The sequence below is a fragment of the Macrotis lagotis genome, chromosome 2, assembly GCF_037893015.1.
Source record: "Macrotis lagotis isolate mMagLag1 chromosome 2, bilby.v1.9.chrom.fasta, whole genome shotgun sequence".
Classification (NCBI taxonomy): Eukaryota; Metazoa; Chordata; class Mammalia; order Peramelemorphia; family Peramelidae; genus Macrotis; species Macrotis lagotis.
In genome coordinates, this window is record NC_133659.1 from 340,150,490 (window position 1) to 340,173,137 (window position 22,648).

At 43.1% G+C, this 22,648-nt stretch overlaps 1 protein-coding gene across 3 annotated transcripts in view; it reads right to left on the reverse strand.

Annotated features, from left to right (window-relative positions):
- Positions 1-22,648, reverse strand: part of TAFA5 (TAFA chemokine like family member 5) — a 357,575-nt gene that overhangs the window by 200,877 nt on the left and 134,050 nt on the right. The window contains exon 1 of one of the 3 annotated variants that reach the window (XM_074227257.1): positions 5,891-6,325. In XM_074227257.1, coding sequence (XP_074083358.1) covers positions 5,891-6,209 — 319 coding nt within the window. In that variant the 5' untranslated portion in view covers positions 6,210-6,325. Of the gene's footprint in view, positions 1-5,890; positions 6,338-22,648 lie in introns of those variants that run through there. The other 2 variants (XM_074227259.1, XM_074227258.1) reach the window with 2 other exon arrangements.

Here is a 22,648-nt window from a genome sequence, read left to right on the forward strand (position 1 = left end):
TCCTTGCCCCAAGAATAGGTGGTCACTGGGAAAAATCACAGACTCCTAAAATCAGGCCTATTTCTCTTCCCAAGCTTAAGGCTGGTTGAAGTCACCTGATAGCTGGGTGGGCTGTCCTTCTGCTGCCCTCCAGTCCTTTATGGCCTTGCCAACAATTTCTATCCGTTTCCTCAGGTTAAACTTCAGGGATGCCACTCTGCCAGCAATTAGTTTAGAATCCTGATGGCACAGATGAAGAAGGGAACTTAGCAAGACCCATGGTCCAGTTTCTCACCCAACACAAGCAGCTCGATGTGTCAAAAATAAAGTAATACAGTAATTATTAATAAATGTCTTAGGGTCACAGGAGCAGATATGGAGTTGAAAGGGACCAGAGAGGGCATGAAGTCCAAATGCTTTATTTTACAGAGAAATATTAAGTGACTTGTCTTTTTTTAAGTTTTGTTATTTTTTTTGCAAGGCAATCCCCATTAAATGGCTTGCCCAAGGCCACCCAGCTAGGTAATTATTAAGTGTCTAAGGTCGGATTTGAACTCAGGCACTCCTGACTCCAGGGCTGGTGCTCTATTCCCTCAGCCACCTAGGCGCCCCTAAGTGACTTGTCCAAGATAATAGGCTAGCTAAATGGCCAAGGCAAAATGTCAACTCCCAACCCAGCCCTCCTTTCATTCTGCCTCCAAGCAGTCTTTTTATTCTATTGCCTCCTTAGTATAGAAATCTGGCACCACTTAGATGCTTGAGGGGAGGCTTATATTCAGCTCTTCCTAGCCCTGAGCTCACTTCTCCATACACTTTATAACTTGTCAAATCAATAAGCAATATATCAGACACTTTGCTAAATACTAAGGATATAAATGCTATGATTTAGAGGCAGGAAGGTGGCCAAGTGGATAGAGCACTGGACCTAGAATTAAGATGATTTGAGTACAAATTCAGCCTCAAATACTTGCTAGCTGTGTGACCCTGGGGAAGGTTTTGTAAACTGTTTTCCTCTGTTTTCTCATCTTTAAATGGGAATCATAATACCATCTACCTCCCAGGGTGGAAGTGAGGATCTAATGAGATAATAATCATAAGGTACTTCAGTACAATGCCCAGCTCATAATAAGAAAGTAATAAATCTTGTTCCACCTTCTCTTCCCTCCTTCTAGTGCCCTTCCTCCCTTCTCCTTTCTTTCCTCCTTCCTTCCCTGCCTCCATTCCTTCCTTCTCTCCTTCCTTTTTTGTGCCTTCCTTCACTCCTTCTTCCTTCCTTTCCTCCCTCCTTCCTTGCCTCTCTCCTTCTTTCACTCCTTCCTGGCTTTGTGTCTTCCTTCTCTCCATCCTTCCCTACCTCCCTCGCTCTCACCTTCCTTGTCCCTCTCCTTCCTTCTTAGCACTGTGACGAGTACCACTGCTAACAGTAGTGAGTTTCAATAGAAATAATGGGTCCTGTCAGAACAGTGGAGGCAACAGCAAGGGTGTCAATGATACTAGCCACAGAAACAATGCTGCTGCTTCCAAGTGCAGGCTGGCAGTGGCTAACTTGACTTAGCAATAGCAATAAGGACAGCAGGAATATAATGTTTTGTACCCCAAAGAAGGGCAGGGACTCAAGGACTTAGGCCCTGAAGCCTCCAGTCTGGTGCAGGGGGAGGGAGCTCAGAGTCCAGTAGCAGGGCAGGACATGGACCACAGGAACAAATAAACACCAAAGCAGACAAATGAGGTAAAGGCCCAAGAAGAGGGCCAAGACAGTTCTGGGAATTGAGGAAGGGAATGATAAAACCAGGGAAGGCTTCACAGAGAAAGTATCTATGGATCTGAGCCATGAAGGATAAATGGGGTTTTGACAGGCAGACACTCAGGGAAGGAGGGGGAGCACACAAGGGCCAACGACTAGTGCCTGCAAAAGTCTTTGGCCCTGGTGTCCTGGGGATCCTGCCTGCAGTAATTACACCCTGCAAGGTGGACAGGCTCAGCAATTGCAAACCTGAGTCAGCATGAATGCTCTCTCCTGAGGCAGTTCATTAGACCCCAAAGCACTGAGAGCTCATTTTTCCTCACGATTTCTAGAGGGTAGATCCTGCCAGGACCTCTCTGTGCCTTGACCAAGGAGGACTTGAAGGGCTTGGAGAATCACAGAGTCCACAAGGCAGAGGAAGCTTCAGGGGGCATCTTGGGTCACCCTTGCTGGACATATGAATCCTTCTTTCAGTAAGCAGATGGCCACGGACTCTGCTTAGAGATCCCCCCACCTACAATATAGACTCCAAGTCCACAATAGTCCTCTTTTGTTCTATTTGAGAGGCGCGTGAGGCGGTGGGCAGAGAGCTAACCTCCCAAGCAGGAGGAACTAGGGTCAAGTCCCCATCCTAGTTGGGTGAGCCTAGCCCACTGCCAAGTTTCAGAGAAATTCCTATCATACCCTGCCAGTGGGAATTTCCTGTCTACCAGCTTTGAGAATCTATAGTGAGAACTTTGTTCTAGGCAAAGGAAAGAGAAACACTTCTGGACCCACGCAAAGTTGAAGGGCGCTGGAATGGATGCTTTCTTCAGAAGCCATGCTGTTTTCAAATCCATCTTCATTCTCATCTGTGACCTTTCACAGTCAGAAGAAAGAAAACTCCTTGTGGGAAGGGGCTTCCCAGTTCCTGACTGTCTGCCTGGTTCCTGTCTTTGTGCCTAGAAAAGACCTGGCACAAGCGCAGATACCTAATACTGGCTTGTGGACTCCACCTGGGCCGTTGGCGGCTGCCCTCTTTCAGTACCTTAGCACAAATCGGAGACTTTGCAAAGAGTTTACTTACTCTTTCTGACTCCTGTCTCTCTCTTTACTCTATCAATAGCCAGTAATTCCGAGAGCCCCAACTGTTATCCATTCTCAGGCTCAAGAAAAGGCCAATTGCCCATAAAGCATCCTCTTCCAAAGAAGGGCTTTCTTCCCCTTAATAGAAGGAGTCATATGATGTATAACCCTCCTCTTAACTGCCTGGCAAATCTTTATCTCCTTAATGAAATCCACTAGTCGGGAGCTTTAATCCCAACGCCCTGAGAGCCAACAGCAAATCTCCTATTTTAAATCACAGAGATGAGGGCTCTCTGATTCTCTCCTCTGTCAACAACCAAGGGGAAAAAAAAAAGTTTGGTGCAGCCTCGCTCCTTTCCAATCAAGACCACTTACGGCCTGCTCGCCGTTCTGTTCTCTTTGATCCGATGGGCCTGGAAGATAAGGCTGAGGTTTCAATGGTCCAGTCCTTAAGCTGTTCTATTTTCTTAAAGGTCAGAAGGAATGGGTTCACTGGAGATGAATACGGCAAACTGTGTCTGGGTAATTGAGTGACTCCGATGACATCCATGTGCGGCCATGGGAATGAAATACAAATCTTGAATTTTGGAGACCTTGAGAGGCAATGGGGATGGGGTGGGAGAGATTCTGTTATTGTTGTGTGTAAACAGAAATGCTGGAGTCACATAGATGGAAGATCTGTTAGTGTGTCTACACTGCCAAGGAGAAATTCTGGGGGTAGATGCAGGATAATTCTGGGACAAGGCTCTTTGTTTGGCAGAGTGGGGTTGGGGGAGAGGCACAGCCAAAACAATCATTTTCACTACAAACGATCTGATGAATCAAACCTTTGCTGATATCCCAAACTGCTAGTGCCATCTCTCCCAAACTAGCCGGTATTTTCACAATGTCTCTGCTTCATATATTTTTATATGCACTTCTTTTTTCCCAATTAGAATGTCAACTTGCTGTGAATGGGTATTATTTCATTATTTGTACTGGTGTCCTGTGCCTGCCATATGTGGTTCAGAGTTGATGCTTAATAAGGGCTTGTAGACTGAATGCCCAGTTTCTGGATCACTCAGACCTCCTTTCTGTGCTCCTAACCACTCCCCAAATAGCACAAAATAATGTCTTCCAACCATTCCACTTCCCTTCCTCCCAGACTCTTTAGCAAGCTTTCGTACATAGCAGCCCAGACTTCCCTGCAAGGCTACTGTTGCTCAGTGTCCAAATATATCTAGAAAAAGAGGGTTACAATAAGTGAGGTTGTAGGCAAGAGATAAGCAGCTCCCCACCTGAGAAATAAAAGAGAGGGATTTCTACTGAGGCTCAAGTGAAGGACCTAAAGATACTTAGCTTAGAAAATAATTGGGAGTCAGGGGAGGCATGATGCCAGTGATCTTAAAGTATCTGAGGAACTACCATGGGAAAGACTAAATAGACCCTCTTGGCTTGGTCTTCAAGGGGAGCAGTGAGGGATGTGGTGGTTGCATAAAGGCAGATATGAAGATTTGATATTATGGAAAAATTTCCCAGGAGTGAGTTGTACCAAAATAGAAGGAGCTACTTGTACATGGAGAAGTTTACTGCTCAATAGAAATACTCTAAATGATCCCTTTGGGGGATTTTCTAAAGAGAATTCTTATTCATCTAAATTATGATTTCTTAATTTAGGGGTCCAATCACACATAATTTAATTATATGTAGGCATTTTGCATATAAATGTCCATTCATAACAGTATTTTAATATATTGGTTTCTATTGTCATCTTATGTATTTTATGACTTCCTACATTTACAGAAGAGCTAGTGACACAAGCTGAGCTATAGATGAAACCAGATGACCTCAGGAGTCCCCTCCAAAACAATCTAAGACTTTGTGTATGATTTCCTTCAATTATTGAGCTACAATCCATCTCATCAATGCCGCCCCCATCCCCAACAAACACTCATTCCAAGGGATGGCTGTGCTCATGATATATGCTCATATATAAATAGACAATATGAAAACTGAGTTACTACTACGAATTGCAAAAACTCTTACACCCACCCTAAGGACTGTCCCTCTCCATGGCATATCCAAATCCATGTATTGTTAACTAATGCAAAGAAAGAGGTTCCATGATGAATTTCACCACTCACTAACTCCCATACACATAAACTTTACTCTTACATGGGGGCTTAATGTAAACCTTGTCCTCCTTTAATAATTAAAAACAAAACTTGATGACTGATAGAATGATAGACAGCTTTGGAGCTAGCATGTCTATACTCTCCTTTAAGGCAAGACATAATTCATTTTTCAAAGAAACATCCCGTATATCCCCCTACAAATTGGTCTTCCATTTCTATTCTTGCAGAATCAAAACATAGCAAATCTATTCATGGCAGAGCTTACACAGGCACCACCATGGGTATTCATGGATCAGTAAAGGTTAACCACTGAGGTCATGTCTTCACTGGCTGACTGCACCAGTCCACATTGCACAGTTAAGAGAAGTGCATAGGTGTCCTTGGCCTCAGGGTAGGGAACTCCCATCCTTCTCACTGTGAGTCACATCTCAAAGCCATTCCAGAGGAAGTTAAGAACCCAAGAACCTCATGTGACTGACACGAACAGCAGTGATCCATCTGAAACAACAACCCTCTCAGTGCCTTTTTTCCCTTTCCCAACAACATTAACTGTCATGCCGGAGAAGTCAGATTGGCCTCCAAGTGGTACTAAACCTTTGATTACATATTGCAGTAGCGAATGTTTTGCTAAGAATAAAGATCACAGAAATCATTACTCCACCCCGTGTTGTCTTCAAGACATTTCTTGCCAAGCTTTATCCCTTTGTATTAGGGCAGGACATGGCCAGACAAGGGCACTCCAAGTCTCCCACCAATCCCTGTTTGAGCTGCCAAGGCTGATGCAACAGAGAGCCAAGCGATTCTTTTGTGGGAACCAGGCAGGTAAGTGATAGGAAAAGTCTGGCCATTATAACCTTTTTATAGGCAACACTGGACTAAGTAACAACCTGGATGCAGCTACTCCCTAACCTCAACATTCCTGGAGAATTGAGACAATATGGGAGCCCTCCACTGGTTCCAGAGAAGTGGCCCAGGGATGGCTGCTTACCGTCCACACAGGCGGGCCGAGCTCTCGTCGTGCCGGCGATCTGGCCTCTTTTACAAGCACATCGGGCTGTCTGCCTTGCAATGGTCCTTCGGGGCTGGCTACTATCTCTGTCCAGAGTCACAATCTCACAGGTGCCAGCAGCCAACTGACCTGGGAAATGAGAACAAGCAACAGGGACTAGGGTTAGTGAATGAGACAGCCAGGGTAGATTTCTAACATGGGCAAGTGAAGGAGCATCCAGGAGCAAGGATGGATGCCATAGGCCAGAGGGAAAGGGTTGGCTCATCATCATTCTTGGTGGCAAGCCCAGGAAGGTCATGGAAACCAGGAAATGGTTATTGTCATAAGCGACTACAAGTTGGCATCAGTCTGACGACCTTTCTAGTTAATGTTACTTTGTTTAAAGGACCAACCCTGTAAAACCCCAACCAGACTGGGAATACTTCCATTTGTGGCATTGCCATTTCCCCAGTCATGGATGAAACCCACCCTGTCAACTATGGATGAAAAAGACCAAAGAGAAGAGACAGAATAAAACAAGCTCCCCCCTCCCCACACCCAATGCCCAAACGTTGAAGCATTTATTGTAAAAAAATAAAATACCATCTTGGGAAAGATTTAATTTGTGGAACTGAGCATTATGCCCCTTCTCTGTGATTATGGGCCTGTTAATGACAACTACTTCCATAATATAAAATAGGAAAATAGGTCAAATCCTTCTTTTAAAGCTGTTAAAGGTGGCATTTTCCAAACTACACAGTTAAGAAATCATGTAATTATCCTAAAGCCCCAGATAGCAGTAAAGAAATGATTCTGGATTAAAGCAGAGTTGGTAGTAGTGGAATAAAGGCAGGGTGAACCCATATCTCTGCCTCTTTTGTGAGCCAGGCATCCCTCCCTCTCCAGCTCCCCATACAAAGGCTAGCAAATTCAGAGTTGGCTAGCATCAATCGATCACTGAATAAACATTTATCAAGGCTCTGATGAGAGTAAGGCCACTAGTGGCCCCAATAAGCCTCCATTCCAACAGAAGAGACCAGAGGGGCAAACACTATCCAGAACTATACAAAGAATACACACAAAATGAATACAAGGTCATTTGGGGAGGAAGGGCTTTAGTTTAGAAGAGGGAAAGAGCCAAGGGAAAGGGAATGGAATGTACCCTGGACTTCATTGCTCAGGAAGGATCTATTAAGTATGAGATTCCAAAGATGGGAGTTCAAGACCCTTCTTAAGCACTATTTGCCTAAGTGACTAAAGGTAAGTTATTTTCCCCTCTGGCCTCAGTTTCTTCCTCGATTAAATGAGACTGTTGAAGCACCTGGTTTCTAAGATCCCTCACCATCTGCCAGTGGATACCCATGTTCATGGCTCTTTTTGATGGCAAATAACCTTTTTTATTGGCTTTCCTGATCCAAGGGCTTTGTTATAAATCCTGGCAGAGAAATCCAGTTACTGAGAACTGCTGATTGGAGGAGAATTGATGAGAGCTGTCTGATGAAATTCATATACCAATAAAACTAGGGTTTTTTAAAATTCAAAATGCTGCTTGTGGCAAAAAAGAAAAACAAAAAGAAGTTGAGGCCGCTCATGGAAAGACATTAAGCCCAACCAATAAATATGGTGCCTGTTTTCTACAATAAGACTGGGCCAAAGCAACTCCCCCAACGGGACAGGGTCTATCACCCCCTCAAAGTCCTTTGACTGGCATCAGTAGGTAAAATTGATAAGAGTTTCCTTGGAAGGTGGTGAGCACTCCATCTCTGGAAAGTATCACAATGTAGCCCTGAATAAGTCACTTAACTTCTGTTTACCTCAGTTTCCTCATCTGTAAGATGGGGATGGATAATGACGCAACCTACCTGGTAGTGCTGAATATCTGTAAAACATTCAGTATGCTCAGTGGTGTCAAACATTAGACCAGCTAATAATCGTGATCCTTCTATTTCTAAGAAGACTATGATGACCATGTTAATGGTGGCATGACTTGCATTTTCTTTATCATAGTGCAGGCCCAACATTCCCCAGTGTGGTCCAAACCATATAAAAGTGCAACTGGGAAATATTTATTGAAATAAAGAAAATCACCGTAGAAGAGAGATACTTTGTTTTGTCCTGAGTCAATATGCAGCTGGGAAGTGTCCTTTTATATGGATTAGTGGTCTTCTTTCTTTTTGATTTGGAGTCAGCCTGGTACACTGAGCCCAGAACCAGAAATCCTTGGTCCAAAACTCAGCTCTGTTATTTCAAAGTTGGGAGACCTTGTACAAGTCACTCCTCAGGTTTAATTTCCTCATTTGTTAAAAAAAAAATTACAAGTTAGTTCCTGAGGTTTTAACTGTCTCTATCCAGGAACCTAAGAGTCAGTTATGAGTCAAACCCCCACGTTTTAACTTACTTATACTGTTTCCTCAACTGTAAAATTAGATCGTTGGACCAAGGTCCTCCTAACTCTAACCCAGGTCCATACATTTAGAAAAATTCCATTAAATGGATCTCATTGGAGCCCCACCCAAAGGCACCCTAGGCCCTCATTGGCCTGAATTCCCCCTAATACCTGCAAGGTCAAGAAAGGCTTCAGAGGCAGAGCAAAGAATGAATCTAAGGGCAAGGACAGGGGGATAGAATAGCAAGCCATGGGCTTAAAATAGAGCCATAAGGAGAAATGTGATCAACCCTGGGGTTTCATCACCAAGGCTGAGAAGAAAATCACACTTCTCAAGGTACCATGAAGGCCGACTTTGCCATTTTTAGATCAAATCTAAGCCTCTTTGGGCCATACCAAGAACAAAACAGGTGTCTGAGGCCAGGGATGGGATTCCATTGGAAGGGAAGGGAGAGTATCTATTTACAAAAATCATTTGAGAAAAAGGGGGAAAAGAATGGGGAGCCTGATTACAGATAAAGCTGGATTTGGAAAAGGATGAAATAATAGCAACTGAACAGATGAGCTACAGCAGACGTTTTTAAGCTGTTTTGGGTTCATTTTGTTTTTAATGTCATGGACCCATTTGGCTGTCTGATGAAGTTTCTAGATCCCTTCCCAGAAAAAAAATTAAATGTATGAAATAAATTCATAGGATTACCAAGAAAATCAATTACACTGAAATTTAGTTATCAGTGAGTCCCAATGGATGCTCATGCCTTTCCTAAGCTCCCCTTAGCTCCAATATGATGCTCCATTTCCAAAGCCCACTGGTCACAATAAACCAAGTCAAGCCAAGCCAGATAGCAAGCACACCATCACTTTCCCAATCAATATTTAGCTGTGTTTCCTGCCAGCTCAAGAATCATCCATATAACCTGGTGATCTGTTTCCATTTTGATAGATTTATACCCAACCTGTCTTAAAGCTAACTGGGACTCAATCTGATGCTCACTAAGAACATGCCCTCTGAAGCCAACAACTACCAGGTCTTTCCAGTTCTGCCAGTCATTTGAAAGTCAGCAGCATGGCTCAGAAACTGGTTCTCAAAGCAACAAAAATAGCAGAGTGTCGGGATGTTGTATGGTCCATCACCTACATTCACACACCAGTAAACACTTTGGAGTCAAAGTTTAAATCCCATCTCCATCAATTTTGGTTCAGCCAAAGTCATTTCTCACTGGGTCTTCAGTTTCCTTGCCTGTTACTTAGACTAAATAATCTCTCAGAATCCTTCCTGCTTGAAATCTTCTTTGAGTAATTCATGCCCTTCCTCTCAAAAATCCAATCTAGCTAATGCACAGCACAGCATTTAGTATGGTTTTAAAATGAAAGATCGCAATGATCTTAGACAGGGGAGTGACTTCCCGAGGGCAAACAAGGAATAGTTTTCAGATTTGGGATGTGAACCCATGTCTTCTGATTTCCAATTCATGCCTCTTTCAGGAGAGAGCATTAAGAAGTCAAAATATTATGGCCTTTACTCCCAAGATAGCTTATTTGAAAATGATAAAACCCAGATCCAAGACTCTCAAGGACAACACTCTGATATGGGACCCAAAGTGGTCAAACTGAGTGACAAGGTTTGGCTCTTTCCCCAGGTGGCTCTCTTCCACCTTCATGGCACACCCAGGCCCAAGGTGCCTTTACAATGAAAAACTGTCTCCTCACAGCTCCAACTGAATGTCTAGGGAAGTCCAGCTCCTTCTCCCCAAACAAGCTAAAAGGAAGGGAATTGTGTTTCTCAAAGTATCCTCCTGGAACTACAGTCATTCTGATAAGGTGTAGAAAAGTCAGTGAATCAAAATCACAACATGAGATATAATACCAAAATGGGTCTTACAGCAGAAATTCGAGCATCAAATATGGGCAGATGGGCAGCAACCAGATAGAGAGGGAAACTCTGGGGAAGGAAGGAGCATGCCAAACCTCTAACATTAAACGAACAAGTATTTATTAAAGTCTACTCTGGGCCGATACCTCAGTTTTCCCACATTGTCAAATAAAGGGGACAGCTTATACTAGTTCTGAGATATCTACACTTTTGAGATCTTTGCTACTATGACTCTTTCCAGATATGACACTCAGTTATGACCAGATAAGTAGAGAAGAAACAGATATGAGGGTCCATGAATCATAAAGTAAGCATGGGATAATTGGGTGACTGACTAGACAAAAACATTTTGTGGATACTGGGATGCAAAGAGAATAGAACCATCAGCTCCTGCAAATTCTCGTCCCATGCCTCACATGACTAATGCCTCTTCTGGAAAACTGCCTTCCATTTATAAAGATATATTTGGTACATACTTAACTTGTACATAATAAAAATAAATATCAATCAAAGATTCAGAGTTGAAAGGGATCAGAGACCCTCTCACTTTGAAAAAGAAGAAATTGAGGCCCATGTTGGTTAAGTTATACCTTCCTAAATTAAATGGCAGCTTGTGAAGGCATGGACAGGATCTTTCTATTTGTGAAACTCCAAGGCCTGGCTCAGTGACTGTATACAGTAGGCCCTTAATAAATGCTTACTACCTGACTGAATGCAATTAACCTCCTTCCACTGTCTGACTTTTATCAGCCAAGGGACGGCCAGGGCTCTCAGAAAGCATTAAGGGCCAAGTCCTGTCCTGTCCCCTAGTTTCCTGGAGAGTGTGAAAGTATGTCATACAAAGAAAGTCAGAGCTCCTGAGAGAATGGATCTCAGTCCCCCAAACCATCATGGTAGTTCCAAGAAACAATGATGAAAAGAGAAATGTTGGCCGTGAAGACTTCTGGTCTTATGGATTTTGGTAGATTGTGAGTTCATCATGAGTCAGCAAAGAGATACAGGAGCTGCAAGCACTGACACAATCCTAGGCTGATGGATGGTTGAAGAGAGGGCAGGTCCCATCAGACTCCAAAGAGAATCCTGGATTTCCAGATCCAGATATCCCAAGTTCCAGATACCTCTAGAGATTTCAGAGATGAACATGGCAAGGGCAAGTGATCAAAGGGATTCCCTCCTTCTGAGAATCCACTGAAGGAATAAGAGCATCAGAGTGGCAAGATAGCTCTTCTTAAATCATAAAATGGAGGGAAGGATTCAATTTTTTTCTGCCAGTCCTAGAGGTCAGAGAGCCAAGAGCAGGCAGCAAAATCCAGTTCTCTTTGGAGATCTCCACAGAACCATGGAAGAGACCATGGATTCCCAGTACTCTGTCAGTAGGGGGTTAGAGCCGGGAAAAGGTACAAAGTTGGAAAGTTTGCGATTGAAGCCCAACCTGATCTTGGGATGAAACCCTGAGAGATAATCAGCACAGTACTGGCCATGGACTGATGCAGTTCTGGGTTCTAATTCAGTTCTAGTCACTTACTAGGTGTATGACTCAAAGCCAGTCACCAGCCTCATAGTCTCAACTTCTTGATGAGAAAAAGAGAATAATGCTGCAAACAGAAGCAAGTATAGGTGAAATCCTTAATATGCCACAAAAATGTCAACTATCTTTTCTATTATTTCCTCTGAGAAATAGGCTCTTCATTCAGGAACTGATCAATAAAACTGTAGACTAAGGCTTGGGAGAAAGTACAAAAGAGGGTGTGAAGCTCTAAAATATACCCAAGATCCTGAAAGCAAAGATAACAGATCCCCTACTTGCTGCCCCTTCCTCTGCAGGAAGGCCCCTCCATGATGTGACATCCCCCCTGTTGCTAGGTCCCTCCCAACTCTGATATTCTGAAGTTCTAAGGCCTTTCTCAGCTCTGAGTGTCCCTCTTCTAAAACTCCACCCAATACTGACATGCCCATTTATGAGACCTCTCTCAAAAGCCTTTTCCAATTCGAACATTTCCTGTTCTGAGACCCCTTCCAGCTGACATTCCCTGTTCTAAGGTGTTCTGACATTCTCAGCTCAGTAATTCCAGATATGGGCAGAATACTAAAAGGGGTTCCTGACAAGTTCTAATTCAATATCTGAGTGGCCGGGTGGAACCCCCATGCCACCCAACATTGCAGCAACCTTTCTGACAGTGACAACAGTCGACATGCAGAAAATTGTGCTCTCCCCTGCTGAGGCCAGGTCATCTGTCACTGTCACCAGGGTTGCTTTGAAAAAGGAAAGACTCAGGAGGACAAAATGGCACCATTAGAAATGATTTCCACCTAATCATGGCCATGCATTCCAGTCTGTCAGGGCCTGACAAAGAGGCTGCTCCCACTGTTCCCACAATCCCAAAGGAGGCCTGGACTGGAGTCTCGGGGGGGTGGGGTTGCAGAGGGGAGCAGGAAGATTGCTGTGTGCTAAAGTGAGTATATAGAGCAGTTGGATAGAGATGATGGAGCCCATTAGACAAGCACTAAGCTCTCCCAAGTGCCTAGCTTTGTGCTATGGACTATAGACTCAAGATCACTCAGAAGTCTTAAGGGGCCAATGCAAGCCTCATCTGAGCTTCAGGGAATAGGATAAGTCACCTTTGAGAGGCCAAGAATCCCTGAGAGCTCATTGAACAATGTACTGAATTCTTTGAGTCAGATCATGGAATATGAAGAAGAGTACATGGTGTCAGGGCCCCGAGCAGGATAGGAGAGCTTCTGAGGCATGCATCCACTGATCAAGCAACAATTAGTAACCATATAATCAAGTTTAAAAGTTCAATAGGTGGCATTTGTTATCTCATTAGATGGAAAGAACCCTGGGTAGCAGATGTGCTACTCTCCAGATGAGGAAAGTGAGGTAGACAGAGGCTAAGTGTTTTGCCCAGGGTGATACAGGTAGTAAGTATCTGAGGCTAAATTTGAACTCAGGTCTTTCTGACTCCAGCCCCAGGGCTCTCCATGACAGACTCAATTAAAACCCCCTTGAAATCTAATATCCCTCCAGTTTTGTTTGTTTTTTTTAACAGGTCAGTGAAACCAATTTTAGGAAAATCACTTTCCTAAAAAACTTGTGTTTACTCAAAAAAAGGTCATAAACATGAAGAGGAGATTGAAAACTATTCTTTTGTATGAATGAGTTAAAGAACATGGAGATGACTCCAGATGGATCAAGTAAATATTAGTGGGACTATGCCAGCTATGGAAGAAATGCCTGATGGATCCATGCGGGTTAAGGAGGAGACATGTTTTATCTGCTGATAGAGGCCACAGAGTCTTCTTTCAGCTACATGTAAAGAAAAGGAAGAAAATTCCAGAACTTCAGTCAAAAGCAATGACCTACTAGGGAGGCAGGAAGCTCCCATTCACTGGAGAGCTGCAAGTAAAGGCTGATTTGGGAGTCCTCTCCAGAAAAAAAAGGCTGCACTAGATGGTCTCTCTCATTCCCCCCAGCTCTGGGACTCCACCTTTCTTTTGGCCAATGCCCCTTCTCCAAAGTTTCATGGGGAAGTATGGACAGGATTGTCAGTCATGGTAGAGGCAGACAAGTGACTGAAACATTGCAAGGGGGTTGAGTGTTGGAGTCACCTCTCAATCATCCATTTCTCTTTCTGTGACATCCATGTGGTCAAGATACTGGAATCCAAGGAGTCCTCCATCTTTGCTCTTGGTGTCACAGCATAGTTGGTTGGGTTCACACAAGGAAGTCCAATAGAGACAGGAAAATGGAAAAGATCTTTGGAGCAGGCAGGAGATGGAATTTCCCATCAGCTAGTATATTTGTAGGCCCTATCTGGCCACTAGTTCAGTACTAAACTCTGAATCAGTCTTCCCTGAGATTAAGATGTGTGTCATATCTTATGATCTAATGTAAGATTAAAAGTGCATTGCATCTTGTGGTCTAATGGGAGAATAAAATTGTGTCACATGTTGTGATCCAGCATGAGATTAAAAGTGTATTGCATCTTACGGGCTAATGTGAAATTAAATGCATGGTGACTTTGCACAGCCTACCTCACTCAAATCCAATTCATGTACTTAGCATGGCATCACCTCACTGATGTCACGATCTTCTTTGAGAATGAAGGACAAACATCATCATCAAATGCATGTTACACCTTGCCACTGTCTTAGCAGGAATTCAAATTGAATCCAAGCTTTAAGAGTCAATGTGCAAAATTTCACAAATTTCTGTAATTATTATTCCTTTTTCTGCATCTCATTTTGCCCTCCTGTAAACTGTACCTATCTCTAAGTGTTCTTCTCACATTAACATTCCTCTGTTTATAATAATGAGGCCAGAAGGGACCTTGGAAGTCATTGGTTCAAAGTGATGAATTTTATTGATTGAGAAACTGAGGCCCCAAGATAGAAAAGTGGTTTGTTCCAGCTCTATTTTCTGACTTTTCTTAGCCATTTCTTCCTTGGGTTTAAAAGAAAAATTGTATATGTGAACACTGAATATTTGAAGCTATGGACTAATAAGCCTGAGATACTAAATAGAAACTGGACTAAGGACTTTAAATGTCTAATTAAGGTATCTATAATTTGTCCAAGAGAATTAGGGAGCTGTGGATGGTTCTTAGGAATACCTGAGCTCTAGGAATCTCATATTGGTTGCATGGGAGAAAGAACTACAGAGAGGAGAAAAATGAAACCAGGTTTCAAGTGGGTGGCTCTGTACTCCCTATCTGGAAAGTCTTTCCTCTTTTCCATCTCTTGGCTTTCTTCAAATCCAGTTAAAATCATAGCTTCTATATAATTCCTTTCCCAAGCCCTTTTCATTCTAGTGTCTTCTCTCTGATGATTGCCTCCCATGTAACTTGCACAGGTCAGGTTTGTCTAGAGGCATTTGCTTATTGTCTCCAAAATTAGATTGGGAGCTTTCCAAGGACAGGGGCTATCTTTGGGTTTTCTTCTTATCTCCAAAATTTAGTATATTACCTAACCAAAAAGGTGCTTAATAAGTGTTTATTGACTGACTAACTGAATGAATGATTAGTCCATGTGGTGGCTGTAAGACTAGAGAGAAGGGGTCCAGAGCAAGAGATACTTAGACTGACATGATTTGGCCACTGAACTCAGAGGAAAATGGGAAGGGATGGGTTGAAGCCAACTAGGAGATTATTCAGAAGCCTTGGATGATTCCTTCCTGACTCTAAAGAGGAGCACTGGTGATCAGACTGGGTGAAGTGTTCCCAGCCTCCTTTGTTTCCATGGCACAGGACCAGGAAGGCCAAACAATAGATGACAGATGAAAAATGTCTTGTGTACAAGGCCTTGGTTTTAGCTGTGGCCATAAACAAGATTAAATATAGAAATATATCATTAATCAGTGACATATATTATTAATTAGTCCCCAGCAAACATGTGTTGGAGGAGATCATTAGAGTTCAATTAGCAAAAGAAGCAGTGGCAAAGGTTTTTAGGCTTAGCTCCCTTCCCCAAGAAAGCATGAGAGCTTGAGGGAAGCACCCCCTGGAAGAGCATATGTCTGGAGGAAAGAAGCTTCACAGAATCATAGATTCTGAAAACTGAGAAGGACCTCAGAGGGCTTCTAATCCAACTCATGCCAGAACAAGAAGAGCCATGCCACACAAGGAGTCATTCAACCTTAGTTTAGAGAACTCTAAGATATGGAACTCATTGCTTTACAAGGGGAATCCACAAGATTTGTGGAAACATCTAGGTTTGAGAAAGCAACCCTAAAACAGGCGTACGGGCATGCACACACACACACACACACACACACACACACACACACACACACACACACACACAAACACGCACATCCCAAGTCAAAAAATAACTCCCAACTTTCTCATTCTAGGTTCCAGTAGAATAAGAGTAAGTCCCATTTCCCATCACAACCATTCAAGGAACCAGGTTATCATTACCCTCTCCACCCTAAACCTTCTTTTCTCCAGGGTAAGCACGTCCTGTTCCTTCAAAACAGCTTCACCTTCTATGGACTTCCCATCCGTACATCCCCTGCTCCCCAGAAAATTCTGCTTATTTTGATAATTCCTTAGACCCGAGACTCTAAATGTGGTCCGACCAAGGCAGAGGACAAAGAAGCAATCACCTCCCTGTTGTTAGACACTGTGTACCACCATTTTATTTGGCATCAAGTTCTCCTGGTTCCTAATCACCTTTGAAGCATTTTGAACTCGAGTCCACAAAGACCTTTGGGTCTTTTTCCTTTTCTTTTTTCAATTAGCCAGTATTCATTTTTCTCTAATCCTCCCCACAAATTTCTTCCAGTATTTGTCTTTCTTTGATTGTTTAATTTTTTAAAATAAAATACTTGGATTCAAAGCATGCACATTCAGTAACTCAGGTCTCCTACCAAGGAAATATTTTAGTTCTTCTAAATCATTGTGATTCCATCAGTCTGGGCATCTCTCCACCCTTTACCAGAGTAGGTAACAGCCTGGAATCGAAAGGTGGCCCTGATCACTGTGGTCAAAAGGATGAATGGCCAGCATTCTGGCAATGAGAAGCTCCAGTTTAGTATTTACAGTAGTAGTAATAATAGCATAATAAACAACAACGATGAGATAGTAGGATGCCCTATTCTTGCACTTAAAGTCCAAAAGACCTGAGTTCAAATCCTGATTCAGACACATCAGTTCTGTGACCTTGGAAGAATAGGTTAACCTCCTTCAACTTCAGTTTCCTCATCTATAAACTTATGAACATCAAATGACATGTATACTCACTTTGCAAACAAAATACATTTTGTTATTAGTTGTTATTATTTTGATAATTCCTGCTAAAGTTAATATTTATTATTCCTTGGATTTGTTGCTATTGCTCCTGATATCCTTGATGAAGAGCTGACTTCCAGATCAGGAAGTCTGGGGTTCAGCTTCTGCCCATTACATATTCAGAGTGTGATCCCCTCAGAGTGCCTGGAGCCTCTCTAAAAGAAGTGCCTGAACAGGTGAGTCTCTGTATAGGATGGCAGGTCACTGCTCCCCGCAAGAGTCCTTACACTGATGAAATCAGAGCTCCAACCCAAAACTCAAATAAACTAACCTTTAGTATCTTGTTTCATGAAGCACAGTCCTATACCTCACAAAGCATGATAGACACCCATCATCAGTTTTTATTTGCTCCTCACCAAAACATCCTGTGATTCTGATCATTCAGGAAGATCTGCCCCCAATTTAAAGATGGAGACGCAGAGGCTCCAAAGGAGAATGCTTGCCCAAGGATTCAGGACTTGACTCCAGGACTCCTGTTTCTTGCTCAGTCTCTCTCCCTTCTTCTGCACATTACCTGATGTATTTCTCCTTGTTTTTAAGCAGAAGTGTTAACTGGCTCCCAAGATGAAATAGAACCAGAAGAATTTTTTCTTTCTCGATGTCATATGGTTAAAAAAAAAAAACAATGGTACATGGGAGGCCTATAATGAATGCTTGCTGAGCAAAAGCCAAGAGAGGCAATTCTTAACACTGATAGCATCATGACTGGTCAAGATCTTGTCTCTTCATTGTCTCCTGACCCTGATATGCTAGAATATAGGTCTTGCCCATCTTTAGAAGTACGCATGTCACTCAGAAACGGGCAACACCACCAGAGATCACTCCAAGGAAGGGTCTTTGGGAAGGCAATGCCAGTAGCAGTCATAGGTGTCAAAGAAGAAAATGACACGAGGGACTTCACAAACCAATTTCACATTGCTAGGGCTAGGGCAGGATTCCAATGGTATCTGGGACCTGTTGGACTCAACAGAGACAGAGCAACTGAACTCTATTTCTTCTGGTGATCTATGTCTTTCCATTCCATTTGTAGATTCTGTTACCCTAATATATTTAGTGACAATGTCAGGATATACATTTTATTTTGCCTTATATGGAGATAACAATAAAGGTGATCAATTAGCTAAAAACAATCTCATAGATGGGCTTAGCTATCCAATGACAGCAGAGTAATAGGCAACCCTTCCAGGCCAGCTATAAGAAATGGAACGACTCCTGGGCCCATGCCAAATGTATGTTTGTGTGAGTGTATGTGTATGTGTGTGTGTGTGTGTGTGTGTGTGTGTGTGTGTGTTCCCTCCCACCCACACATGTATACTGACATGCCCCCCTTGCCTCCTTTGCTTCTGCTATCCTTTGGTGTCCAAAATTAGTCTTTCAAGTTGACCATTAGTCCAATATGTCTCCTACCAAGTTTGTCCTCAATACTGGTGGTAATCATTCACAGAGGGTTCACTTTGATATAATCTTCTCTGTGCTTGTCTCATCCTATTTGGAAGCTCAATCCCAGATTTTATCCCCCAAATATGTGAATGATGAACATAATTACAAGGTTCTTCATATTTTAATTGAGATTAGCCTGAGTAGTACACATCTCTTCTGAGATTTGAAACATTTTGGGGTCATAGACCCCAATGTGTAGCTAATAAATGCCCTATTCTTGCACTTAAAGTCCGAAAGACCTGAGTTCAAATCCTGTTTCAGGCATTTATCAGTTCTGTGACCTTGGGAGAATAGGTTAACCACCTTCAACTTCAGTTTCCTCATCTATAGGTATCCAATAAATATCTATAAGAATGAGGTTTATGGTATTTCAATTATAATGGAAGGAAATACTAAACCTCAGCCAGAGTTAGTGAAAACAATGATGTCATCCATCATTCAAGTTTCTGGACTCCTTGGGGGAAAGTGGGGGGGTGGGGCTGAGTAGTCTCCTGAACTCCAATTTATGAACTGATCTGACACAGATCTATCCAGATGAGTCCCAGACAAAGTATATGCTCCAGGACATGAGAAGAGAGAGTCCAAGGCTGGATTTGTATCCTGATCACCTGACTCAGGGGCCAGTGTTCCTCTAGTAACCATTCCTAAGGCAGTAGCTAACTGACCTGGCCAGCTAGGACTGGAGGATGCCCTGGGAAGAAGGCAGAAGTAGCAGAGGCAGGCTGTGTGACCCTGGCTAGTTCATTTCTCCTTTCGGCCTCAACTTTAGGGATCTGCCAAGGTTGTCTCCTCCCATGATGCAGCTCTGCTTCTTGGGCTCTTTTGGTTCCTTTAAGTAAGATACTCCAGGAGCAAAAGTATCAAAGCAAAGTCAGGAGAGCTGAGCCAGGGGAGTGAGCCTAGGTCCAAGTATGCAAAAATAAAGCAGAGAAGAAGCAGAGGAGAACCCATGGCCAGTCGGCAGGTCTGCAGCCCCCTTGGCAGAGTCCCAGAAGGGGAAAAGAGCCCCTGAAAGCACACGGGGCCTTGCCTGTTAAAGTTCCACTCAGCTCTGAGGGGTCTTTTGGGGAGGAGAGTCTGGGCAATGGGGAGAGGAGCCCAGAAGCCCAGGCCTCCTTGAGTTGCTAAGCAAGGCTCACCCTCTCACAGACCTGAGTCCACGCCAGGACCCTGCGGCCCAGGGAGAGGCCCGGCCCATTCAGGGAAGTCCATCAGCATGCAGGCGGCACACGGCCTGGCTGCCAGGCTTGAATACCAGCTCAGACTCAGCCTTTCATCTCCCGTTTGCTCATTCAGCCCCTGCACCAACAGCGTGGCCCAGCTGTCGGATAAACACTCATACATTCTTCCTGGGCCAGCCCCTGTGGAAGCCCCGACCTGCCTGGGACCAAGGAACATTCCAACTGGGTTGGGCTAGAGGGCCAGCTAGGGGAAAACAAGCTTACTGCCTACCCCAGAGAGGAGCATGAGCAGATTCTGGAGGCCAATTTTCATGGTCAGAACTCAGGACAGAAGTCTCAGCATCTGTGGTCTGGCCAGGGACTTCAGAGGACATTCAGTCCAACCTGCCTAGGGGTCAGAGAATCCTCTATACAGACAATACATGGAAGACACAGTTAGCCACCCATGGGGTAACTAGGGCCTGTGGGTTCTTACTGCTTTTGAAGTCAGGGTCACATTTCTGGGTTAATTTCCCTGGGACTACATGGGAGAATGGACTAGGTGATTCTTGTTGTCCCTTCCAGCTTTGGATCCTATGAAGATTTAGAAAGGGCTCTGCCCAAGGTCATAAAGGTAAGAGTTAAAAGCAGAGCCTCAGTCTAAGGGCAGGCTTTTCTTTTAATCTGTTCCAGTCCTGGGAGCCACATTTGACCTTTAAATTGTGCTCTCTGACCTGTGTCTCTGTACAGCCTGAACCCCCCCATTACACACATACACACACACACACACACACACCCCTCAAGCTCCTTATTTTCCTGCAAAGATCATAGGTTCCAGGGTGGCTAGGTGGCTCAATGGATAAAGCACGAGCTCTGGAGTCAGGAGTACCTGGGTTCAAATCCAGTCTCAGACACTTAATAATTACCTAACTGTGTGGCCTTGGGCAAGCCACTTAACTCCATCTGCCTTGTAAAAAAAACCTAAAACAAAACAAAAAAAAAAGATCATAGGTTCCCAGTATATAGTCTGGCAGAAAAATTCAAAGAGGCTTGAAAGAAGGGAAAGGACTGGACCAGGGTAACACTGAAAATGGCATACAAGGACTTTCTTCTAGTTAATAGTAACAAAGTCAGAAAGGTCAGCTCTTAAAGGAAAGAGTCAAGAAACTTTCACCTCCACATAGTTGTTGCCTCTCCCAAGAAGAAGCCATGGTTCCCAAAGAAATTAATGATTTGCTTCTCAAATTGTCTCATATTTACTATATTCCCTAATAAAATGATATTTTCTTGACAACAAGGCTTGTGTTGTACTTAGTGTTCAGAAATAAGTTAAGTTCAAAGCCACCAAAACCCATCCCCATGTTTCTGAGAATGACCACGGAAGATCCATGGATCATCTGGGTAGGACAACGTTTCAGCAGAAACAGTTTTAGAGCTAAGAGAACTTTGCTCTCTTTTCACATGGGAGGAAACATACTTGTCAACATGCCGTTGGCTGAGTTCATGAGGATGCTGCCCATGGAGGAACTTTGGATTACACTCTTAGTTCTTCACAATGTCAAAGTTACCATCTAGAAATAACTCACTTTGGGATATCTTAGACAAATCTAGAGCCACATGTCTGTTTGCAACCTTTACTGTTGCTTGGTAAGGCATTGTCTGTTTGGTATTGCCAAGCTCATTCTCATTTTGGGGGTGAACTTCAACTAGAAATGGTTCTGGGACAAATCACTATCTTACTTTGATTCATATTTATGTAATGGTCTGTGGACTACTATATACAACTGGACAAAAAGTGATTTTTTAATTGGTCAAATGTTGTAGTCTTCTTCTTTGGCTAGCAGTAAGGGTGATGATTATGATTGTGTGACTTTTGAAAAAGCTTTAGGTCTAGGTCACTGATAAAGCCTGGACTCCTATTGAACTGCAAAAATAATAATTCTCACTCATCTTCTGTTTCATGTTTGTGGACTTTGATTCCCTTTGAGGCACTAATTGTTCCATTATCTCACTGAAGGCTCTTAGGGTTTTTTCTTCATCAGGACATCCTTTGGAAGATGCCCTTTCACTGAGTGGGGAAGGGATTGGGAGAAATTAGTTTAGTAGGTGACTCAGCAATATTGCTGCATTTGAGGTCAGAAGACCCTGAGTCCAAATTCTGCCTCTGCAGCAATTAGAAAGCCCATATCTCAAAATATGCTGGAGAAACCAACAAATAAACTCTACTTGAACCCATAAATGAATCCACGGAGCTGGTGAGATCACCAGAACTCTAGAGAAAGAAGAGCAGAGGGTTCAAGAAAGAGTCCTAGGCTTAAAGAGTATGATCTGGAGAAAGACCTAGAAAAGCATGGCAAAAACCCTTAAAAAATCAGAATGATGGCATTGCCAATAGAAAATAGTGGGATCTGGATAAGGAAAAAGCAATATCAGCACCAATTTCACCTCCCCCCCATCTATTTCCTTACAGATATTCTGAAAAATGTGTATGTAGGCATGTATGTACATATATATCCATAGACACATGCTGTTTCTTCCCAAATTATGTAAGTTCCATGAAGTCAGGGATTGATGCTTTGTGGTTTTTGTATCTGAATTGTACTTGGCCTGGCTTTAGCCCTAAGTCATAAAACTGAAATTGTTCCTTCTCCCCTTTTGGAAAAAGGAGATAAAAGTTATTGAGAAAATGATAGCGGTAAGAGTGGACCCTTAGGGGCAGCTAGGTGGTGCAGTGAATAGAACACCAGCCCTGGAGTCAGGAGAACCAGAATTTAAATCTGGCCTCAGACACTTAATAATAGCCTAGCTGTATATCCTTTAACCCCATTGCCTTAAATTAAAAACAAAAAAGAAAAAAGAAAAAAAAGAGTTGACATCAGAAACCATTTACTCCAGGGCTTCTTCACATACTGTATGTGTATATGCATACCTGTCTCCATGTATGTATGTATATATTGTGTTTGTGTGTGTGTGTATGTGCACATTTCTTTGGGTTTGTGTGTATGAGATGAACCCCACAGCCTGATGAAGCCTTCAGACATCTTCTCAGAATTACATCTTTAAATAAATGAAAGAAATCTAAATATCAGGAAGAAGTTAAGATATGTA